At 40.7% G+C, this 22257-nt stretch overlaps 1 protein-coding gene across 6 annotated transcripts in view; it reads right to left on the reverse strand.

Moving 5' to 3' along the window:
- GLB1 (galactosidase beta 1) overlaps positions 1-22257 on the reverse strand; it is a 96340-nt gene that overhangs the window by 45152 nt on the left and 28931 nt on the right. For 3 of the 6 annotated variants that reach the window (XM_035568865.2, XM_035568869.2, XM_035568866.2), the window contains 5 exons: positions 17625-17714; positions 15670-15783; positions 14415-14546; positions 10425-10664; positions 250-2811 (listed from right to left, as the gene is read on the reverse strand). In XM_035568865.2, coding sequence (XP_035424758.1) covers positions 2551-2811; positions 10425-10664; positions 14415-14546; positions 15670-15783; positions 17625-17714 — 837 coding nt within the window. In that variant the 3' untranslated portion in view covers positions 250-2550. Of the gene's footprint in view, positions 1-249; positions 2812-4777; positions 4887-10424; positions 10665-14414; positions 14547-15669; positions 15784-17624; positions 17715-22257 lie in introns of those variants that run through there. The other 3 variants (XM_035568867.2, XM_050708575.1, XM_035568868.2) reach the window with 2 other exon arrangements.

The raw sequence follows: 22257 nt of genomic DNA on the forward strand, positions 1-22257 counted from the left end.
GCATTAACTGAGAAGAAAGCCAGTGCAAAAACCTGACTCTATCTCAGAAGAGGGTGGCACCTCAGAGGACCTCGCAGCCTCTTACAACTATTTTGTTTTGCTTCACTTCGCACAAGTCTTCAGAACAAAACAAATGAGACATCAACAAGAACTCCTTGTCCATAGAGACTTTACAACCTCATTTCTCACTTAATATTTTAATCACTCTTCCTCCTCCACTTGCTCCCTCTGAAACAAACACAGGAAGGATTTAATCTTTAAAGAACCATTTTAATAACATGAGACAAATAAAAAGGGAACAACCACAGATTATGAAAATATTTGGTTTTGTCATCTTAATATTTTGTTTACATTTCACCAAAGAGTTTGCATGATTGACACCAAAATCCTAAGAATCAAAAAGAAGATTCAGCCTCCTGTAGAAAGTCAGCTTTTCCAACAACAACTACATATCTTTGCAAATACCAGGCATTTAGATTATCAGTTTACTGGATTAGATTATCAGTTTACTGGAACAAAACACAAGGCATGACTTAAGTTAAAAAAATTGAATTCTCTTTTTGTATTCAAAGAACTTGAATTCTCTTCTACTTTGAAGGTTCTGGCCTATGAAGAAGAGGCATTACAGGCCCATTAAAAAAAATCAGTTAAAAGGAAAAATGGCTTATTTTAAGACTATATTCTGCAGGCAAGTTAATCAGAGGCTATGGTCCAACCAAAACAGCCTAAATTTCACTACTGTTCTTGTAATTGCCAATTTAATTTAAGTCTCTGGAGATAGTAGAAATGAAGCAGTCAAATGGCTTTCAAAGAGAGGATAGAAGCACACTACAAGATCGCTCTCCACTATCCACATTACTGCTGTTTGGATCAGCTTGCATTAGTGCTCTCTTCCACATTTGTCACTGCTCCCATAGGAAACCAAATGGATTTTTTCAGAGGTCATTTGCATGGAGGTGAAAAAAGCAGGTCCATTCAACGTCGGCAGTCAGTGCAGAATAAAATGATACTGATACTAAACAGGTAACAAAAATCAGCTGAAAGTTGTCTAGTCCATTGGCAGCATGGACCTACCATGCATTCATGAGTAACCAGCAGGGTCATGGGACTGTGCAGCCCTTTTTTAGGCTTCTTTCCAGTTGCAAAAGATGGTTAAAAAAAAAGCAGAAGGTTCCTGTAATGCAAACAGCCTACAGGAAAGCAACAAAAACATCATATACGATGGGTGAGCAATTGGCTGACAGGCAGGGCTCAAAGGGTTGTGGTAAATGGGGCCACATCAGGCTGGTGGGTGGTCACTAGTGGGGTCCCCTAAGGCTCCATTTTAGAGCCAGTCCTTTTCAATGTTTTTATAAATGATTTGGATGTAGGACTAGAAGGTGTTTTGATCAAATTTGCCGACAACACCAAACTTGGAGGAGTTGTGGACTCGGATGAGGGTGGAAAGGCCTTGCAGAGAGATCTGGACAGATTGGAGAGCTGGGCGATCACTAACCGCATGAAGTTTAACAAGAGCAAGTGCTGGGTCCTGCACGTGGGATGGGACAACCCTGGCTATACGTACAGACTGGGTGACGAGACGCTGGAGAGCAGCCCCACAGAGAGGGATCTGAGGGTTGTGGTTGACAGCAAGTTGAATATGAGCCAGCAGTGTGCCCTGGCAGCCAAGAGGGCCAACCGTATCCTGGGGTGCATCAAGCACGGCATTGCTAGTCAGTCGAGGGAAGTGATTGTCTTGCTCTACTCTGCGCTGGTGCGGCCTCACCTCGAGTACTGTGTGCACTTCTGGACACCACAGTACAAAAAGGACATTAAACTTGGAGAGTGTCCAGAGGAGGGCGACGAAGATGGTGAAGGGACTAGAGGGGAAGACGTATGAGGAGCAGCTGAGGGCACTGGGCCTGTTCAGCCTGGAGAAGAGGAGGCTGAGGGGAGACCTCATTGTGGTCTACAGCTTCCTCGTGAGGGGGAGTGGAGAGGCAGGTGACCTATTCTCCGTAAACACCAGTGATAGGACCCGTGGGAACAGTGTTAAGCTGAGGCAGGGGAAGTTTAGGCTGGACATCAGGAAGAGGTTCTTCACCGAGAGGGTGGTCGCACACTGGAACAGGCTCCCCAGTGAAGTAGTCACTGCACCAAGCCTGTTGGAGTTTAAGAAGCGATTGGACTGTGCACTTAGTCACATGGTCTAAACTTTTGGGTAGACCTGTGCGGTGCCAGGAGTTGGACTTGATGATCCTTATGGGTCCCTTCCAACTCGGGATAGTCTATGATTCTATGATTCTATGTATTTTTAGTATACTTCGATGCTAAAATTATCTTCTAGATGAGTTCAGTTTCACAGTTCAAGGCAAACTCTAAAGCTACAACTTTTCTTTTTCAAGAGAATTTCAGTATTTAACTCTGGCCAGCCTGAAAAAAAATATTTGAATTTAAGAAGCTGTCTCTGCTAAACAACTTACTAATCTACACTGACTCTTTAAAAAAGGGAAGTATGTTTAAAGGGAAAAAGAAGCAAATTGGGGGGAAGATAAGGAAACACTCAAATCATTATAGATAGTTCAGCCACATGTCTCTAAAAAAGAGTGGGGGAGGAACATTTTTGTACTGTGTAGTTGCATTGATAACCGGTTTGTCTACAAATTCTATCTCGCATGCCTGGGTGCTACAGTGAGAATGCTCCAGTTCCAGTACTGTTATGTTATTTGGCACTGATGAAACAAGTATATTCCTTGGAACAAAAAGGGTCAACTGAGGACCACGGGCTGGCCAGTAGCGACCGAGATTAAAGCCATTGATCCAAATTTGCCCCTGTTAAAAGAAAGAGAAAACATAATGAAGTTTTAATAATTTGACAGAGATCAAACATCTAAATAACTTTAAGCATAACACATTTCACATAGTAACTGCATTTTCTTGATATTTCAGTTCAATAGAACACAAGGACAGATAATCTGTTGAAGAAATTGCTACAAATTGTCAAAAGAATCTAAATTCCCTGATGAGTTAATATTTAAAAACAAAGTGGTCAGATACTGCAGTCATGCCAAATATGACAATACTTCAGAAAACAGAATTGCAGATTCCTGATACTGAATTTTGTGCCAAGTTTCAGACCAAAGCAAACCCTGAAAATTGTATTTTCTTGAAGCTGATTGTTAAAAAGAGAAAGAACTCTCAAAAGAAGAAAGCAGATCCTAATTCTGCTAATTGTTCTCTGCAAAAGTGTAATGCTATGCTATCTTCATGCTGCTTTCCTGTTCTATGATTTCAAGAAAAATATATACAGCTTGTCTAGACATGACATTCAGATGTCTATTATACTTGCAATAGCTTAGTCAGCAAAATAAATTGTGAAACGATACTGCAAGAGCGCTGTATTTTGTTTTAGTTAGTTACATCAGTGAATCTTTGATGTTTTGCTATTATTAATGTGAATTCAATGACATTGTAGTTAATTTGTCATACAAACTCTTCAAATTACTTTTTTAATGGAGGTGGCCAGAACAAAATACTTTTCTAATATTATAAATATCCCAAGTTAAAATTGAAAATAAAATTAGGCAAGTAAAAAGGAAATAAAATAAGTCATTTATACATCAGAAAGTAGAGACATTGGAGTGAAACAAGTGCAGGTGTTTCCAAAAGTCTTTAAATTGATAAGCTGCCAAATGTTCAGCAGAATTATAAAGGGATTCCTGAACTGAATGGAATCTTGATTCATTAAACAAGACATAAGCTGATTTGGACAAACCACTTGCTTTTTTTCCTCTTAAGCATCCTTTTCACCATGTCAGACAATTAACGGTTTGGCAAGCAAGGAAGAGGATGGGAACAGATAACTTCATCTGTTTTCCCTCTTGCTGTGGCCTCTGGTAATCAGAATGTAGAGGAAAAACAAACTCACTTGTGGCATAGATGTAAATTGATAAAAATAATAAAATCACTGGAGTGATTTTCCAGAGAGTCACTGGAAAATAAGGACTCATTGCATTCTTGGTGATTTTTAACATCCTGTGGGACAATTAAAAATCAAATAATACTTATAGAAGATTTATTAAAGCACAATCGTAGTATACTAAAATATTACTGTTCAAGGTATTTTGGAGGTAATTCTTTTTTCTTTTTCAAGCATTTACGAAAATTATTTTTATGAAACTTGTGAGAGAAGTTTTATAAGGAGATTGTATAGTTGCAAATGCAGATGAGTTATTTTGTCTCTGTATCCACTATCTCAGTGTAAGATCCTATCTTTTACAGTGCCAAGATGTTAATAAACTTTGACTTTAAACTTTTTTTTTAAATATTTAAATCAAGTTCATCTCGCTTTGTGGCTTGTTTCTGCTGTATTAAAGGACAAGAGAAGAACTATTTATTCAAGCTCTTTACTTTGCTTCTATACTACTTTTAGAAGAGAATATAGCATTAATGCAAGCTATCCCCCCACAAGATGCATTTGCAGATGTACCCACTAAACAGTAGACTAGCTACTATACAGGGTGACTGTAACCCTCTGGGAAGTAGGAGTATAGTGTAGGAATCAGCTGCATTAGAGTTCCAACACAGCAGGTACAATCACACAGGTCTGTTTCTGATCTTAATCTCTGGTTATAACTCAGTTTTCCAAGAAAACTATGAATTTCTTTTCTCATTTCCAAACTGCCATTTGGAACATTATATTAACACTGCAATTTCTAAAGACTGCATATTCAGGAGTTTGTACATCCCAAAATAGGAAAACACAGCATCATACATGCTGCCAACAAACATACCTTTGAAAAAAAAAAAAGAGACAGGGAATAGATCTCTATCTTCAGAAAGATTTCCTTTATCAGGGTCAGCAGCTACAACCCATGATTCCACAGAAATAAAGAACAATCCTGACTCTAAATTTATAAAAAAACAAACAAAACACACACGATAAATCTGACCATACATCCAGAAGGACATACTCTTAAGCGCAACAATGCTTCATTAAGTGAAGGTGGGGGAAATTTTGTTAATAGCGAAGCTTTTAAAAACCACAGCAGGCAACTGAGCTACAACCATCAGACATGACTGTTAATGCCACATCCTTCTTCTGGGCTGTCCAGCATATCATATTCTTTGTCTTAATATGGAAAGGCAAGATAATCATTAAAACTGCATGTTTTCTTAAGAGTTGTTTGCACAGTTTTTCAAATACTCAAACACCTTTAGCTCCTATTAGAAGTCCCTCTCCACACCTTGTTATCAGCAATTTATACAGCTGTGCCTCAAGAAATTAAGGCCCAGATCCAATAGGACTTGAGTAGAATTCAAACTCTTACAGCCCTTTACCTTATAGGCATTGCTAATTGGTAAAGTTATCTAGAAGTCTGAGTTTCTGCCTTTCTTTTCCCCACACCCAGTTTCACCTCAATCTTGTTACTCCTGGGTATCTTATTTAAAACTTTGGTCCAATCTCTACAAAGATGAAGGATCAATCCAATAACCATATTTACAGTTTCTCTGGGATCTCTTCACTTTGACCTCTTCAGATAGTATACAGACCATATAAAACAAATTTCTATGTCCAATAGGTCAGGGAAAAAGATTCCCACTGAAACATAAGAATTCTTAAGAATGGACTCATTTGCCATTTCAAAGACAGGAAGATGGTTTGTGATTCACTGGGTCACAGAATTTACTGGAAAAGTCCCAGATTCCAGTTCCTGTGCAAATAGCTATTGCTGGATTTTATTCTGTGATTGTGTAAGATATGCACATATATAGGAACAGGGACTAAGAGACTTCCTCATCCAAGCTCAGTGCCTGCAACACTAAATGTCTGCAATGAATCAGTCTTCTGCATATTGCGAAGTGCTTTAACCGCTGCAAAGCTCTAGATAGATCCCCAGCACCTCCATCTCCTACTCTGTTTTAATAACAGTAAGTAAACTGCTTCAGAAAGGATTAACTTCGCTACCTAACACCAGCACTCTTGAAGCCTAGAGTTGAATGCTTAGGCCTCTAAGAGGAGTGGCACTTCAGTGCACACATTCTGCTGTCTGTGCCTCCCTCCAGCTGCATACTCATCTTGTATGCTGTTTCAACCACGGCGATGTGAAAACATACTCTTTTCTGTTCTAGCTATTCTCCAGCCCTATCAGAAGTTCCCATTCAGGAAACACAAACTTCTCATTGCAGTGCTCTCTGATCATAAAATGACTTGGGTTGGAAGGGACCTTAAAGATCACCCAGTTCCAACTCCCCGGCCACAGGCAGGGATGCCACCATGATCTAGAACAGGCCGCCCAAAGCCCCATCCAACCTGGCCTTGAACACTTCCAGGGATGGGGCATCCACAGCTCCTCTGGGCAGCCTGTTATGGTGCGTCGTCACCCCCAAGTGAAGAATTTCCTCCTTACGTCTAGTCAAAATCTATCCTCTTTTAGTTTAAGACCATTCTCCCTTGTCCTATCACTATCTGCACGGGTTAAAAGTCACTATCTTTTTTATAAGACCCCTTTCAATATTACCAAAAAGCTGCAGTGAGGTCTCCACAGAGCCTTCTCTTCTCCAGGCTGAACAACCGTAGTCCTCTCAGCTTTTCTTTGTAGAAGAGGTACTCCCTCTGAGCATCTTTGTGGCCCTCCTCTGGACCCAACAGCTCCACATCCTTCTTGTTCTGGGGGCCCCAGACCTGGACACAGCACTCCAGGTAGGGCATCACAAGGGCAGAGCAGAAGGGCACAGTCCACTCCCTCACCCTGCTGGCCACCCCTCTGTTGATGCAGCCCAGGACGCAGCTGGCCTTCTGGGCCACAAGCACGCCCTGCTGGCTTTTTTCATCCACCAGAACCCCAAAGTCCTTCTCTGCAGGGCTGCTCTCAATGAGTTCTTCTCCCAGTCTGTCCTCATGTCTGGGATTGCCCCAGCACAGGTGCAGCACCTTGCACCTGGACTGGTTGAACCTGATTAGGTTCACGTGAGCCCACTTCTCAAGCTTGTCCAGGCCCCTTTGGATGGCATCCCTTCCTTCTGGTGTATCAACTGCACCACTCAGCTTGGTGTCATCTGCAAACTTGCTTAGGATGCACTCAATCCCGCTGTCTATGTCACTGGTAATGATATTAAGCAGCAGCAGTCCCAAGACAGACCCCTGAGGAACACCACTTATCACTGGGCTCTACCTCGACATGGCAGCAACTGGTGGCAACTGTCTGGCTGCAGCCCTCCAGCCAATTCCTTAGCCACTGAATGGCCCACCTTTCAAATCCATCTTCCTCCAATCTGGAGATCAGGACATTGCATGGGACCCTGCCAAAGGCCTTACAGAAGTCCAGGTAGATGACATTAGTTGGTCTTCCCTTGTCAACTGATACAGTCACTCCTTCATAGAAGGCCACGAGATTGGTCAGTCACAATTTGACCTACTCAGTCCAGTTACAGGTAAACTTCAGAAGACAGGCATTAACAGCTCACAGGAAGCAGCCTAGGAGGTTTTTGGAGAGCGTGGAAGATAGTTTCCTGACGCAGCTGGTTAGAGAGCCTACCAGGGAGGTGCCTCACTGGACCTTCTGTTCACAAACAGAGAAGAACTGGTGGGAGATGTGGTGGTCGGGAGCTGTCTTGGGCAGAGTGACCACAAAATGGTACAGTTCTCTATTCTCGGCGAAGTCAGGAGGGGGACCAGTAAAGCTGCTGTCTTGGACTTCCGGAGGGCAGACTTTGAGCTGTTCAGGACCCTGGTTGGCAGAGTCCCTTGGGAGGCAGTTCTGAAGGGCAGAGGAGTCCAGGAAGGCTGGGCACTCCTCAAGAAGGAAATCTTAATGGCTCAGGAGTGGTCTGTCCCCACGTGCCCAAAGACGAGCTGGTGCAGAAGAAGACCGGCCTGGCTGAACAGAGAGTTGTGGCCAGAGCTTAGGGAAAAAGAGGGTTTATAATCTTTGGAAAAGAGGGCAGGCCACTCAGAAGGATTATAAGGTTGTTGTAAGGATGTGTAGGGACAAAATTAGAAAGGCCAAAGCTCACCTGGAGCTCAATCTGGCTACTGCTGTTAAAGACAACAGAAAATGTTTTTATAAATACATTAACACAAAAAGGAGGACTAGGAGAATCTCCATCCTTTGCTGGATGTAGGGGGAAACTTAGTGACGAGAGATGAGGAAAAGGCCGAGGTGCTTAATGCCTTCTTTGCCTCAGTCTTTAGCAGCAAGACCAGTTGTTCTCTAGACACCCAGTACCCTGAGCTGGTGGAAAGGGATGGGGAGCAGGATGTGGCCCTCACAATCCACAAGGAAATGGTTGGCGACCTGCTACAGCACTTGGTTGTACGCGAGTCGATGGGGCCGGATGGGATCCACCCACGGGTGCTGAGAGAACTGGCAGAAGAACTGGCCAAGCAGCTTTCCATCATTTATCGGCAGTCCTGGCTATCAGGGGAGGTCCCAGTCAACTGGCGGCTAGCAAACGTGATGCCCATCTACAAGAAGGGCCAGAAGGTAGACCCGGGAAACTATAGGCCTGTTAGTTTGACCTCAGTGCCAGGGAAGTTCATGGAGCAGATTATCTTGAGTGTCATCACGCAGCACTTGAAGGGCAATCAGGCGATCAGGCCCAGTCAGCATGGGTTTATGAAAGGCAGGCCCTGCTTGACTAACCTGATCTCCTTCTATGACAAAGTGACATGCTTAGTGGATGAGGGAAAGGCTGTGGATGTGGTTTACCTTGACTTCAGTAAGGCTTTTGACACTGTTTCCCACAGCATTCTCCTCAAGAAACTGGCTGCTCCTGGCTTGGACTGGCATATGCTTCGTTGGGTTAGAAACTGGCTGGGTAGCCGGGCCCAAAGAGTTGTGGTGAATGGAGTTAAATCCAGTTGGAGGCCGGTCACTAGTGGAGTCCCCCAGGGCTCAGTACTGGGGCCAGTTCTCTTCAGTATCTTTATCGATGATCTGGATGAGGGGATCGAGTGCACCCTCAGTAAGTTTGCAGACGACACCAAGTTAGGTGCATGTGTAGATCTGCTCAAGGGTAGGAAGGCTCTGCAGGAGGATCTGGATAGGCTGGACCGATGGGCTGAGGCCAACTGTATGAAGTTCAACAAGGCCAAGTGCCGGGTCCTCCACCTGGGGCACAACAAACCCAAGCAGCGCTACAGGCTGGGAGATGAGTGGTTGGAAAGCTGCCTGGCAGAGAAGGACCTGGGAGTATTGGTTGATAGTCGGCTGAATATGAGCCAGCAGTGTGCTCAGGTGGCCAAGAAGGCCAACAGCATCCTGGCTTGTATAAGAAGCAGTGTGGCCAGCAGGGCTAGGGAGGTGATTGCACCCCTGTACTCAGCTCTGGTGAGGCCGCACCTCGAGTACTGTGTTCAGTTTTGGGCCCCTCACTACAAGAAGGACATCAAGGTGCTCAAGCGAGTCCAGAGAAGGGCGACGAAGCTGGTGAGGGGTCTGGAGAACAAGCCTTACGAGGAGCAGCTGAGGGAGCTGGGATTGTTCAGCCTGGAGAAGAGGAGGCTCAGGGGCAACCTTATCGCTCTCTATAGGTACCTTAAAGGAGGCTGTAGCGAGGTGGGGGTTGGTCTGTTCTCCCACATGCCTGGTGACAGGATGAGGGGGAATGGGCTAAAGTTGCACCAGGGGAGGTTTAAGTTGGATATTAGGAAGAACTTCTTTACTGAAAGGGTTGTTAGGCATTGGAAGGGGCTGCCCAGGGAAGTGGTTGAGTCGCCATCCCTGGAGGTCTTTAAAAGACGTTTAGATGTAGAGCTTAGTGATATGGTTTCGTGGAGGACTTGTTAGTGTTAGGTCAGAGGTTGGACTAGGTGATCTTGGAGGTCTCTTCCAACCTAGATGATTCTGTGATTCTGTAACATTGTCTGGATCCATACTTATGGGCATGCTACTAGCAGTGTCCAACTCCCCCTGTGCTTTGTAACAGGATCCATATTTCTCACACAGCAACAAAAATATGTTCTTAGTTACTTTTAATTAATCAGTGTAATCAGAGAAGTGTCCTGTAGCATCTCACTTTCTCCAGAATAAGAACTGTTTCATCTCAAGGCATGTAATTCATTCTATCCCTCCAAAAACTGTTTATACAACACATTGAGACAAAAAAAAATCCAAAACACTACCACTAAATGCAGCATTTCTATCAAGTCTGATAGTTGATCTTTCTCACTCTAGGAAAAACTACAGGGTTTTTATGTGATTCTCCCCTTCCTAGACCTATACCATGTGCCTTTGGATTATAAGTTTCACTCTTCTTAATGGTTTATCTCCAGATTTACTTCTACCAAGGAATACATTTCCTAGTCATTTAAATGTATTTGGCTCACCCCGCCATTATAACCTCCTTCTATCCAGCCTAAGAGAGGTGGGTTTTGACCTTCCATAGAACTTTCAGTATCTCTCTATGAGTGGACCTCAACTTTTTACAGCAAAAATTTGTACCTTTGTCCAGCCAGGAAAGTTGACATAGGTGTCTTGTGGCAAGTCTGGAATCCCACCAGGAATTAAAAGTCTACCGGTGTAAAAAGTAGGTGTTTCATAACTCAGTGGATTGCCAACAGATCTCTTTGGTCGGTCAGGGTAGCCATGAATGGAATGGTTCACTGCTCCATCTATGTCTAGAGGATAGATTTCCCATTCAACCAGTATATCTTGATCAAGAGTTAAATTTGAAACTAGACCCTAGGAAGAAGAAAAAAAATGCAACAATTAGCTTCATGTTATTGAAGTTATTCAGCTGCAACCATAAATCAGTCAGGACTAAAAGCATGTTTGAATCAAAGTACTTCCAACAGCTGCCAATCTGTGTGGAAAAACAAGCATCTGGTTTTCACCAAGTTATAAGCTTTGCTCAAGAATAAAGCATTTTATTTATTCTCTATGAAAGCATTGCACTTCTTCAAAGTTTTAAGCTTTCATCAATGCCTGATTTTCCTTTTCAATTTTTTTTTTAATTTAACTTAAGATTTCTATTTTGCTTTAACACGAACATGATTCAAAAACATAGGGCTTAATAAACAGCAGAAAAAGCATTAAATTGCTCAAGTTTTGAGATACCATCAAGAGATTTGGTAACACTGAGTCACTAACCCAAGACATTAACCTGCACAATAGCAGAGAAAGCAGTATTCACTTCCTACAGGTCTTCTACAGCTAACATATAGTATCACAAAACCAAGGCGCATGCTTCATGACCCCAATTCAGTGAAATATTTTGAGCTTACAGTCAATTTCAAGCCCACAGAGTCCCGTTTCAATTCTATGGAACTATGTGCACCCTTGAAGAACACCAAGGTACTCACACAGTGAGTACAAAGGCAAGGTAAGATCATGATTTAAGAATAGTAAAAGGAACATTAAGTTTCTCCTGAACTCAATTCCTAATTGTGTTACAGTAACGGTTTCTAAAATTGTGTTTCAGTGCAATGCAAGGAATTGATTTTAAACCAACACTGCTACATCCATATAATCTCCTGAGTAGACCCTGCATAAAAGCTGTTTGTAAGTGCAACTTCAGTTCTGTTGCAAATACCACAAGTTGAACAGGAAAAAGAAGTTCTAAAAGCGAAGTCACAAGCAAAGCCACATTTTCTATGGCTGTGGAGGGCTTATAGTAAATAGTATATCTGTTCCAATATCTACTAAGCATTACACTGACTCCACAAGCCTAGACATCAGTAGATGCACTAATATATTCTCTATTCCTTTACCTTGATGGCCACTGCATAACTTATTTTCCTTATATCAAAATAAATTATCTGCACAGAGTTAAACAGCAAAACTTCTCTTCAACCTACACTTTACTTTGTCTGACAATCAGTTGAAGTATTGCAGCATAGCTTTAGCCAAAACTTTGCAACCTGCCTCCCTAAACCCATCTTTAAGTGTTATGTATGGTGTAATTTTTGAATGAAATGAAGTGCCTACAAGCACTCTTACTTTGGTCTGCGTAAAAATGCATACGCAATAGTCCAGATATGGACATGAATTTCCCAAGTAGAACAAAGATATAGGTGGCAGTGAGCATGTTAAAAAAAAAAAGAAAAACAGAAAACACTCTTCTTTCCTTTGTTTTCTTTAAGGACACTTAGATCAGCAGGATGTTTTAAAACCAAAACCCTCTTAAGATTCTTTCCCAAAAGCTAGATGACTAGTTCCACTCCAAATTCAAAAAAAAAGTAAGAAAAAGCAGCTGAACAAAATTCAGATTTTCTTGAAAGTGCAAGGCTTCTGTAAGGCTTCATCAAATGGAAACCTCTTCCCTGATGTTATATATGAAGTTATTTATGAAGTCACAGAATAACGAATAATCTATGCACAACTATTCCCCATTTTCAAAATCAACACAAAAAATACCTGCCTTAAGAAACAGGGTGAGGGAGTCTATGGGAAAAAGCAAAGTACAGTTTCCAAAGCTATGTGGAGAAGGTGTCCCTCTTCTGTGTGAAAGGCTCGAGCTTTTAGAGGATTGTTCGCACAATGTGTCTTCGCACAATGTGTCTTCGCACAATGTGTCTTCGCACAATGTGTCTATTAAATTTGCTTTTACTCAGTCTTGAAAAGGTTGAAATCCTGGTATGTGTAAATTGAAACTCAATCACAACAGCACTGAGCACCTCCCTACTCCAACCTTTAACCCTTTATTCTGTTACCATAGTTTATCAGTAAGCACATAGATTTCCTTATCACCTGGCCTGATTATTAAATAAACACATTTCTGCTGCCTATATATAAAGGCAGAACACTGGGGAACTAGCTGCCCTCTCTTGCCACTCATGAAAAGAGTAAGGATCGTTGAAAAGACAGTATGAACAGAGTTGGCACTACTGCTACCCACTGAATTTATATGCCACAGAAAACAGTTGCTCATACTTTTAATTCACAGACTTTTATACATCCTAAAAGTTATATTGCTTTGGCTTGACCGGAGTCTTAGAATAACTGGAGATACACCTAGAAATCCATATCACAACACACTAAGATAACTGGTCAACTAGTCCCCTTTAAACCAAACCTGAGCTTCAATTCTTCTCTGCTGCTTAATCATAACGAATACAACCTTCTTTAAGAATGCAATCAGGCCCATCCTTCTCATGGCAGCAAAACACAAGTGTGAAAACAGTCAATTCTGCCTAATGGTGATCTTCTAAGACTTACCAATGTATGTTCTATGACTAAACTGTATTCTGCAAAATGACCGAACTCAACCAGAGTTTGTGACCTCATCAGCAAGGCTCAGAAAAATTCATACACACTTGATTTTAATTTTTCCCCCCTGCTTATAACTTTAAAAGTCCTACTTCCTCACAGCACAAGTGCCCTTAGCTAATAACTAAATAGTACAGGTCAGCATACATCATTCCTGTGATGCTGCATTCAAACAAACCAAGTAATACTTTGGACAAGTCTGAGAGGGAACAGGAGCTTCTAATTTACCTGCTGTCAACTGCAGCACCAAAAGGCACCATAATCACCAGTAATAAATCTCTAGTCATTAAACATTTGACCATCTTTCTGAAAGAACGCTGCCAAATCAATTTAGGTCAAGTCAAATCCAAGGGGAGTCTACACAAAAGGTTCTTGCAGTTAAGGGCCTGCAATTCTCATCTTAATGAGAAAGCTTTCTGTCATACTTGGTACTATTTGCAACCTAGTAATACCAAAAACTAACAAAGATAGCATGCCATGGCACTGACCACTGCAGAAACACACCACAAGACTAGCCTCTGTAATAGTTCTCTCCCTTCCCCCTCATTAGAAAACATCACACAGCACTGGGGACCCCTTTAATTCCAAAACCAGATAAGCTTCCCTTTTGCTCCTGCCTTTCTTAGTGTTACCTTAGTGGTATTGCCCCTAATGGCAGGGCACTGATAGTTCCAAAGCATAGCATGGAAGTGTTCATAAGCTTTCTGATAATTCCAGGTCAGTACAAACCTGAATTGGCAATGTTGCATGGTAAAGTGCTTGTAAGTCAGCCTCTCTTAGCCAAACTGAAAAAATTGCAATACACTACTGACAAGTGAATAGAACATGGCAAGAGGTACAAAAGTAAATATACACAAATACACACAAACACTACCTCAGGAGTCAAAAGCCCCAAAATATGACCAAGACTAGACTGATTTCCAGCCTATTTTTGAATTTATCCAAACAGCTTTGCATATCTTAAAATTTTAGCTACAGATTCAACTCAGCCTGAAAGTCTTGTGGGTGACACTTTGTCTAACAACCCATGTGAACCAACAAAAAACATGTCTAACTTTTTTATTCCACTTTGATTTCTGTGACCAGAAAACTCACATGAAAACTAGTGAGGAGTTATATTTTGAGGTAAAGTTACAGCTGCATAATCCTGATCCTTTCACTGTTTCTAACCCATGTTTTTTAACCCATAAAAAATTATCTAGTTACTTCATTGATTCTACTTACCTTGAAGTCATTATTGTATCTACCATAGTTGACTCGGCCCATATTCTCTACCAAGATATCCATTTTTGCTCCAGCCTTCCCAGTTATATTTATCATTAGCGATTTATCCCTTTCAAGGATGCCTTGAAGAACCTATATGAATTACATCAAAAGAAGAAAACAGCCGTTGAACCAACAAAACCCCATCATTTGTCTCTTCAACTTACATGAAGATAAAGTAGAGAAAGGAAACAAACAACCAAAAGTAAAATATATATTTTCCTTTCCTCCTCTTGTATGCAAATACATACATATACAATCACACAAAAAGCAGGTTTGTCAGTATTTCTATTTCAGTACATCTACTGGATATACTACTAGGCACATCAGCTGTATTCATCTAGCTGATGACATCTCTTTCCTTAGTTAAATTAACTAAATCAACTTTTAGAATTCTAGTAGCTTTTGGTGCACCTGATTCACAAAAAGTTCACAGATTTAACCTGGTAACTAAGAAGATTTTGCAAGTGTCAGAGATAAAAAGATGATTCATCTTCCATTTAAACTCACATCAATATTTAGCTTTATTTGTTCCCATTCTAACAACATTAGTAAAGAAGAACTTGACATGGCCACAATGGTGATGAGAATCAGCACTGATCAAAGAATAATCAAAAAATGGACTATCAAAGTCCATGAATTGCTATTAATTCTTATTAAGCAAGAACAAAATGCTATTTAAGGAAAGAAAGGCAAAGTTTATATCCTGTACAATATACTTTTTTTTATATATATAAAACTTGTGATCAGAAGCCAGTTTCATAACATAAGATGTATGTTAGGGCTTCTACTCCCCCCAGCTCCCTTCCCCCCTCCAAGGGGTGGGGAGGGGGGGAGTAAAATATCCATAAAAACACTGTAGATAGCCATTAAGTGTATATACCATTACTGCAGTTCAAAAGCTTGCAAGTAAGCCCTCTTCTTCTAGCTATTTTTTCAATGAAGTCATGAATCTATATCAACATTCACATCTCAAAAGTGGAAACAATTACACGTTCCTTAGAAGAGACAGATAAATACTCATATTTCCTGAAATATTAGGAACATTTAGTACGAATCTACAGTATACTTCTATACTTCTTTCATCTTATTAAATAATTTTATTTAATAAATTTGTTTTTGTTAAGATGTAGAAAAGAGAAAAAAGGCAGATTGTATTCATCTATCTCACGAAGGCCATTCGTGGCAAAAATGTATACCAGCAAACAATGTTTACCCCATCCACGGAGACATAAGCACGATCATGGACTCCATTTAAAGGTGAAGACAGTTGTGTTGGCTCCGTACAGTTTTTTGGAAGCTTAGTTCTGTACAGTACAAACCCAAAATACTAAGAAAAGAAAAAAATCCCCAGATTAATGAACCAAGTTATTCTGTAGCTTCAGTTCAGGTCAAGAATTAGATATATCCCACATTCCTGCCTACACACTCAGATTGAAACATCAACTTTCATTCACTTCAGATAGCATCTATCAGAGATAGCAGCTTCAGATTAGAGTTCACTTTGACCTTTAAGCAATGGGTGTAAATTCCACAGTTTCCTTTTTTTTTTTTTTTTAAACTTGTTTCATCAGTACATTTACATAACTTTAAAAGACAAGCGTCTTGGCTGCAAATGCATTTCCTCAATAAAAACAGAAGTTAATGACTGACAGCATCATTTCTTCATTAAAATATTTGGAAAATCCCTTCATAACTGATTTTGTATAAGAAAATTCAAAGTGCACTTGTCAACTGACATATTCATCAGTTCGATATTGTTTATTTCACAAACTATCTGCTTTATATCAGGAACATTTCAGAGTTTTTTTTCATCAGGTTCCCCCCATCAGTAAAGAAAAAAGTATCAGTTGTTAGATATTTTTTCCTCAGCACAAAAGTGAAACAAATTAAAACCAAGAAACAATCGCATTGTCAGTAGCCACAAAACCATTTATCTGGATTAAAGTATGGCAGGAAGAAGAGAGAGTAAACCATTTCCAGTCCACTATAATTACTACAATTACATTACATTTGTAACAAGGTGCCCAGAAAAATGAGAAAAAAGAAAATAAGTGGAGAGAACCTATGCAGCACCACCAGCTGCCATCTCAGCTGTTTTCCTAAACAGGGTACTAACAGTGGGAAGGGCAGAGGATGAGAGAAGAACCCACAAGAAATTACATCCAGCTAATATGTCCTACTAGCTGCAGCTTCTCTCATACCTCTCTCTATTAATGGCTTGGAAGGGAAAAATACAAGCTTTGAATCCTTACTTGACTAATGCCTTAGAAAATGTCATAGGCACCTGCTGAACTGCATACTCTCCCTTTTCTCCCTCCCCCAGCTACCATCATCACATTCTCTCCATAGTTTATTACAGCTGCAGACAATCAGCACCGATACTCCATTCTCTGTTATATTCAGTACAGAAGCGATCAGGGAGCCATATACGCTTAGTGGAAAAACAGAGTCACTCAGCAGCAAGGGAAAGATCTTTTACTCTGAGGAAGTCATCAAAATTGACAGGGAAACTGATGCAGCAAGACAGAGAACAGAGGAGAGAATGGGAGTCAGCAGAAGTCATAGGAAAATACAAAAAAAATTTCCTATCTCAGCTAGTGGGGTGAATGCCTTTGGCAGGGGTTTGCAATTCCACAGGTCGTTCCCTTATCACATTCCCTTGACCCACCATACTTTTACTAAAAGAAAAAGATTAAAAATAAGTAGAGGGCCCACAGAAGTGTCAAATGGATTACATTTGACAACTCCAGTCTCCCTGACCTGCATGAAGAAAGCAGCGCTTCAGCCATTGTTCTCATTCTGATAGAGGAAGAGAGAGGAAAAGGGGGAAAAAAAGGAAAAAATACTGAAGAAAAAGGTAGTACAAGGGAAAAAAAGATCTCACAAACATGGAATCAGTACTTCAGAGAAAAGACAGATAAAGGAGAAAGCCTGGACACCATATATATCTACATTCATAAAAAGAGGAAAACCTTAGTTGCAGAACAAGAGCACTGACAAATATGGAGAGGTCTCCTGATCAAAAATCCTGAACACCTTTAAAACACTATTACTTCCTGTGCTGAGATAAGGTATAAGACACTGGACATACGAGGAGCCATTCCACAGAGGGTTGTTCAGCTAAATTTGACAAAATGGCTGCAAATTGCCTACCAAAGGAATCCTTACCTGCTTTAGCTGAACAAAGGTTAGTGGGTAAGTGCTTTTCACTGGTCCAGCAGGTGACAACCTGTCAAGAAACTCCACCACAGTGCCCACCTGCAGCACATAAAAAGCAGATACACAAAAGTCAGTGAAATTCAATCTAAATATAACACCTTGCCAGATAGCTACATCTCTCCAATAGGAAAGCAAAGAAATCCTAAGCCCTTACATCACCTTTACAGGCACATTACTAATACAATACAGTACAAAGAACAGATGAAATCTGAAAGAAAACAATGTACAGAGGAATGTTTTAAAAATCCAGGCCCTTTAAATTTTCTATGCATTTGTAAGAGTGACTCATTATTTAATGAGAACTAACCTGTGAGTTTCTCAGTAACATTCTATAGGCAAACACTATAGCTCTGGACAACTAATAAAAAACAACTACATTATTGAACTTTTACTCCATTATACTTACATTAAACTAAGGAAAGTACCACTGATTTCCAGCTAGTTACTCTAGAATCATTCTGAGATAATTAGAAATAGAATTTGGTTCCATCAATAGTTATCCATGCTGAATTTACTCTATTTAGTCTTAAATGATTTTAGAAACCCTAAGGCTGTAATTTAGTGTATGAGTAGATGGATTGAATTTATTGAGACCGGCAGCAAGGTATAGGCTAGTCACATGCTTAAATACCTTGCTGAATAAGAATTTACATATGTACAATTACATTGCCTTTTGTTGCCATCTGCAATTTCCTTTTTTGATTATAAAAGTTTTCTACTCACCTACAATTTTCTCAAAGTCCACTATTAATTTGATATGTTAGTCAAGATGCACACAACATGCCTAGTATCTTACAAACTCAAAAAGTCATTTGTATTCATGTTTCAAACAAGATCTCAGTCTGTTTCACCATAAGTATTGTCACTTTTCAGTGTTAATTACAGATTAAGTATTCAAAGCATTTCCCAAATGCAGATTTGCTTTCAATTACTTATAAAACAACAACAACAAAATTAAAAAAATAATCAGGCATTTAAAATAACGAAAAACTGAATATTCTACAAACTTCTTAGGTTACTTCAATAGCAGAACTATTAAATTTTTGCACAGGATATATGAAAATAAGCACTGGTGAAATATTAAAATATACACTATTTTGTGCAAAATCCTTCCATATGCAACAGAAGTCATCCTGAATCACCCGTGTACATGAAATTATTTCTTCAGTATATGCACATAGATCTAAATGGACTTTTGAAGTGAGCTTATCTCAGCTTTAATTAGGAACAAGAAAGCAGGAGGCAGCCATAAGCACATAAAGGGTAATAGGGTAATGCCATCAATTCCTGGAGGTTGGATCTCCTTCGCTAGTCCATAGCTAAGCACCTTCACCGTGGCAAAAGACTGTCAGACAAATGATAGCTTCCAAATTTTTGATGAAAAGTAGCTTGCTCCTCTGTTTTCATCTTAAGCACTTTACTTAAAATAACAATCAGTTTTCAAAGGGTAAAATTCCCCAAATGCTCAGCATTTGCAATGTTAAACTGTAATGCAGGACCCAGTAGGCTACAGGAGATTGAATCGATGGCATCTTTGCAGAGATGGTTATCTTTGCAGAGACACTGACGGAGCTGATAAGATAGAACCGAGCAAAAACCCTATGAACATTCATAGTCTAGGCCCCAGGCAGACAATGAAATTAAAAATGAACATAAGTGATGTTAACTTGCACATGGTCACCTGAATGACCTACTAACTGGCAATGAGTGCTGCTTTGTGCCTTGTTGAACTGACTATTAGCTTGTTAAGGTGTCTGCCTCACTTTCTTTTAATATCCCGCTATCAAGGGGGCTTCTGTTTTTCACATAGGTAGACCACATATGATTCATTTACATACTGGGTTGGTAGAAAGGCGTTTCTTTGCAACTTTAATGGATTACTTTTATTCACTTTATCACTCTTAAGTGTTCTGTACAGAAAAAAAAGCAAGATCTGGTTTTACTGCAGGTTCCTAATGATTGCTACTTAGTGGATAATCCGTATCACAACAGAAATAGTAAATTTAAAAAATTACAAACACTGTCAAGAATTCTTAAAAATGACCTGTAAAAACAAAAACAAAACACAAAAACCCCACCAACAGATGACTAACAAATGACAGTAACACTTTCGGAACCTCCAGAGGAAGGTCTTCAAAGTGAAAGACTAAATATGAAAAAAGAAACTCCAAAAAAAATAGCTCCAACCGGCAGCATCCTGTTTGCTTAACCCATTTCTACCCTGCAACTCTGCCCCCAGCTCAAACATCTCTGCTGCCTGCTATCCTGGTATTTGCTATTGCCTGAGCTCCCCACAGTCCAGGAACCACATACAATTCCAGAACCTACAAGTTAGCAGGCTGCACTGCTGGGGCAGGCATTTCCTTGTAACCAAGCACTCCTTAGTGCCCACCAAATGGTGACCGGAAGCAACCACCTGCTCACAAGCCTGCACTGCCACCAGACACACTGCAGATCATAGAACCACAGAATATCCCGAGTTGGAAGGGACCCATAAGGATCATCAAGTCCAACTCCTGGCACCGCACAGGTCTACCCAAAAGTTTAGACCATGTGACTAAGTGCACAGTCCAATCGCTTCTTAAATTCAGACAGGCTTGGTGCAGTGACTACTTCACTGGGGAGCCTGTTCCAGTGTGCAACCACCCTCTTGGTGAAGAACCTCTTCCTGATGTCCAGTCTAAACCTCCCCTGCCTCAGCTTAACTATGACTCATTAACTTGCCTACAAAGAGAATGCTCCCCATGTTCCGGGTCTTAAACCCCATCTTTTTGCTCACATTTCTTGAGTGCATCTACTGCCATTCTTCCTTTGCCTGCATTCATTCCTCACCTTCAACACTTCTTTTCCATCTCTGCAACAAGCTTTTTCCTCATTGCCTGCTTTCCTGTCCTCTTCCATAGCAATGCCATTGTCCCCAGACAGCTCTTAATGGATTTTATTACCTCCAAAATAATTCTTTAAAATCATTCAGTAGCTCTAGATGAACACCTGCCTGATCAGGGAATGGCAAAGCTCTAAAAATCAGTTAGATGACTATGGGCAAAGATCTCTTTTCCTTAAGTACATGTCTTAAGCAGCTGATCAGGTACTGAATTGTCACAGAATATCTGGTGGAAAAATTTAGAGAGCAGCCTCCTCTGGTTTCATGAGTCTCCATTCCCTCTTCCTTTATGCAAAAGGGTCACAGGAGGTGGTTCACAGCAGTGGATTTGACCCTTTGCATAGCAGACTAACTGCTGAACCCTTACTGTACAACAAAACTTTCACATAGTGCCTATTATAGCACTGTCACAACGATATAGCTGGAAAGATTGCTATTATAGAATCATAGAACATCTTGATTTGGAAGGGACACCCAAGCGTCATGAATATTTTGAATATTCCCCCCCCGACACATTCAAGCTTCTTCAGACAACAAGGTATACCGGATCTTGTCACAGCAGCAGTGAGAATGCATCACGGAGTTGAGAGGAGAGCTTTGACCAAGACAGTACAAACCCTCTGTGATTTGAGGTTTGTTCCATGTTGCAGTTTAACCAAACAGAGCAGTAAACAGCAGCTGCAGTTAAACAGTGGGTTTGCAGAGCAGAAAACAGCTTTCTTCCCATTATACAATTCTAGAAGCTTTTGGTACAGATGGCAATATATGCACAGACAATGATAGGAACCTCACACCTGTGAGTTTAGAGATGCCATCTTGCTTCCTAGGACTGGTGGGTACAGAGTAACACTTCTCCTCAAACAATCAGGAAATGTAGTAGGTGACAGGGCTTCCAGTGTGAGAGCCAGGTCAAAGCTGTGCTATTTGAGCAAGTCATTTGTCCTGGCTTCTCCTTTTTAAGGCAGTTTTCTGACCCAGCTGCCCTGCAGCTTTCTGTTCCTGAAGGCAGGAAAGAGAAAGTCTTTCCTGTGAAATTGGACAGCCCTATCTGAATGTCATAATCCGTGAGAAAACGGAGAGTCAACATCTAATTGCAAGGCTCCCAAGTGTCTGCAACCCACGACAGCAGCAGAAGTGGCGGGTGCGTACATAACAGCATATAATTAGTCACTACCAAATATAAGACAGTTCAGTGAAACCTCATATGGCAACCCTGGCCTAAAAGGTCTGAAGATACTCAGAGGTAGTTGAAAATGATATAGATCTGTGTCAGCTTCACTGGTGAATCACTTTTACAAAAAAATGATTCCTGCCCACCACTTGAGTAGGATGACTTGAAAAAGCCTGTAAAGCCTTATCACTACCAAATTTTGCAACATTTCAGCTGCAGCGCATAACAGATCAGATATATCTTTGACTGAAATGGTGTCTGTCAAATTAACAGTACAAAATATAAATAAAAATGTTATGAAATACAGTATCCAGTACACCAACCACACTAATCCACCATCTCAAAACAACTAGACTGCAAGCGGCAGAATGAATAAAGCCAAGTTAATACCTGTTTGTCTCTTCAATCCCCTAAACCACATTCTGCACTCACTGCAGGACACTAGTTGTCAACTATATTTCACAGAACCGTTCACAGCACTAATTGATGGTGCTACGGACAAATCCCAGCTACTCATGTGCTGACCA

Source organism: Cygnus atratus, chromosome 2 (assembly GCF_013377495.2).
Source record: "Cygnus atratus isolate AKBS03 ecotype Queensland, Australia chromosome 2, CAtr_DNAZoo_HiC_assembly, whole genome shotgun sequence".
Lineage (NCBI taxonomy): Eukaryota > Metazoa > Chordata > Aves > Anseriformes > Anatidae > Cygnus > Cygnus atratus.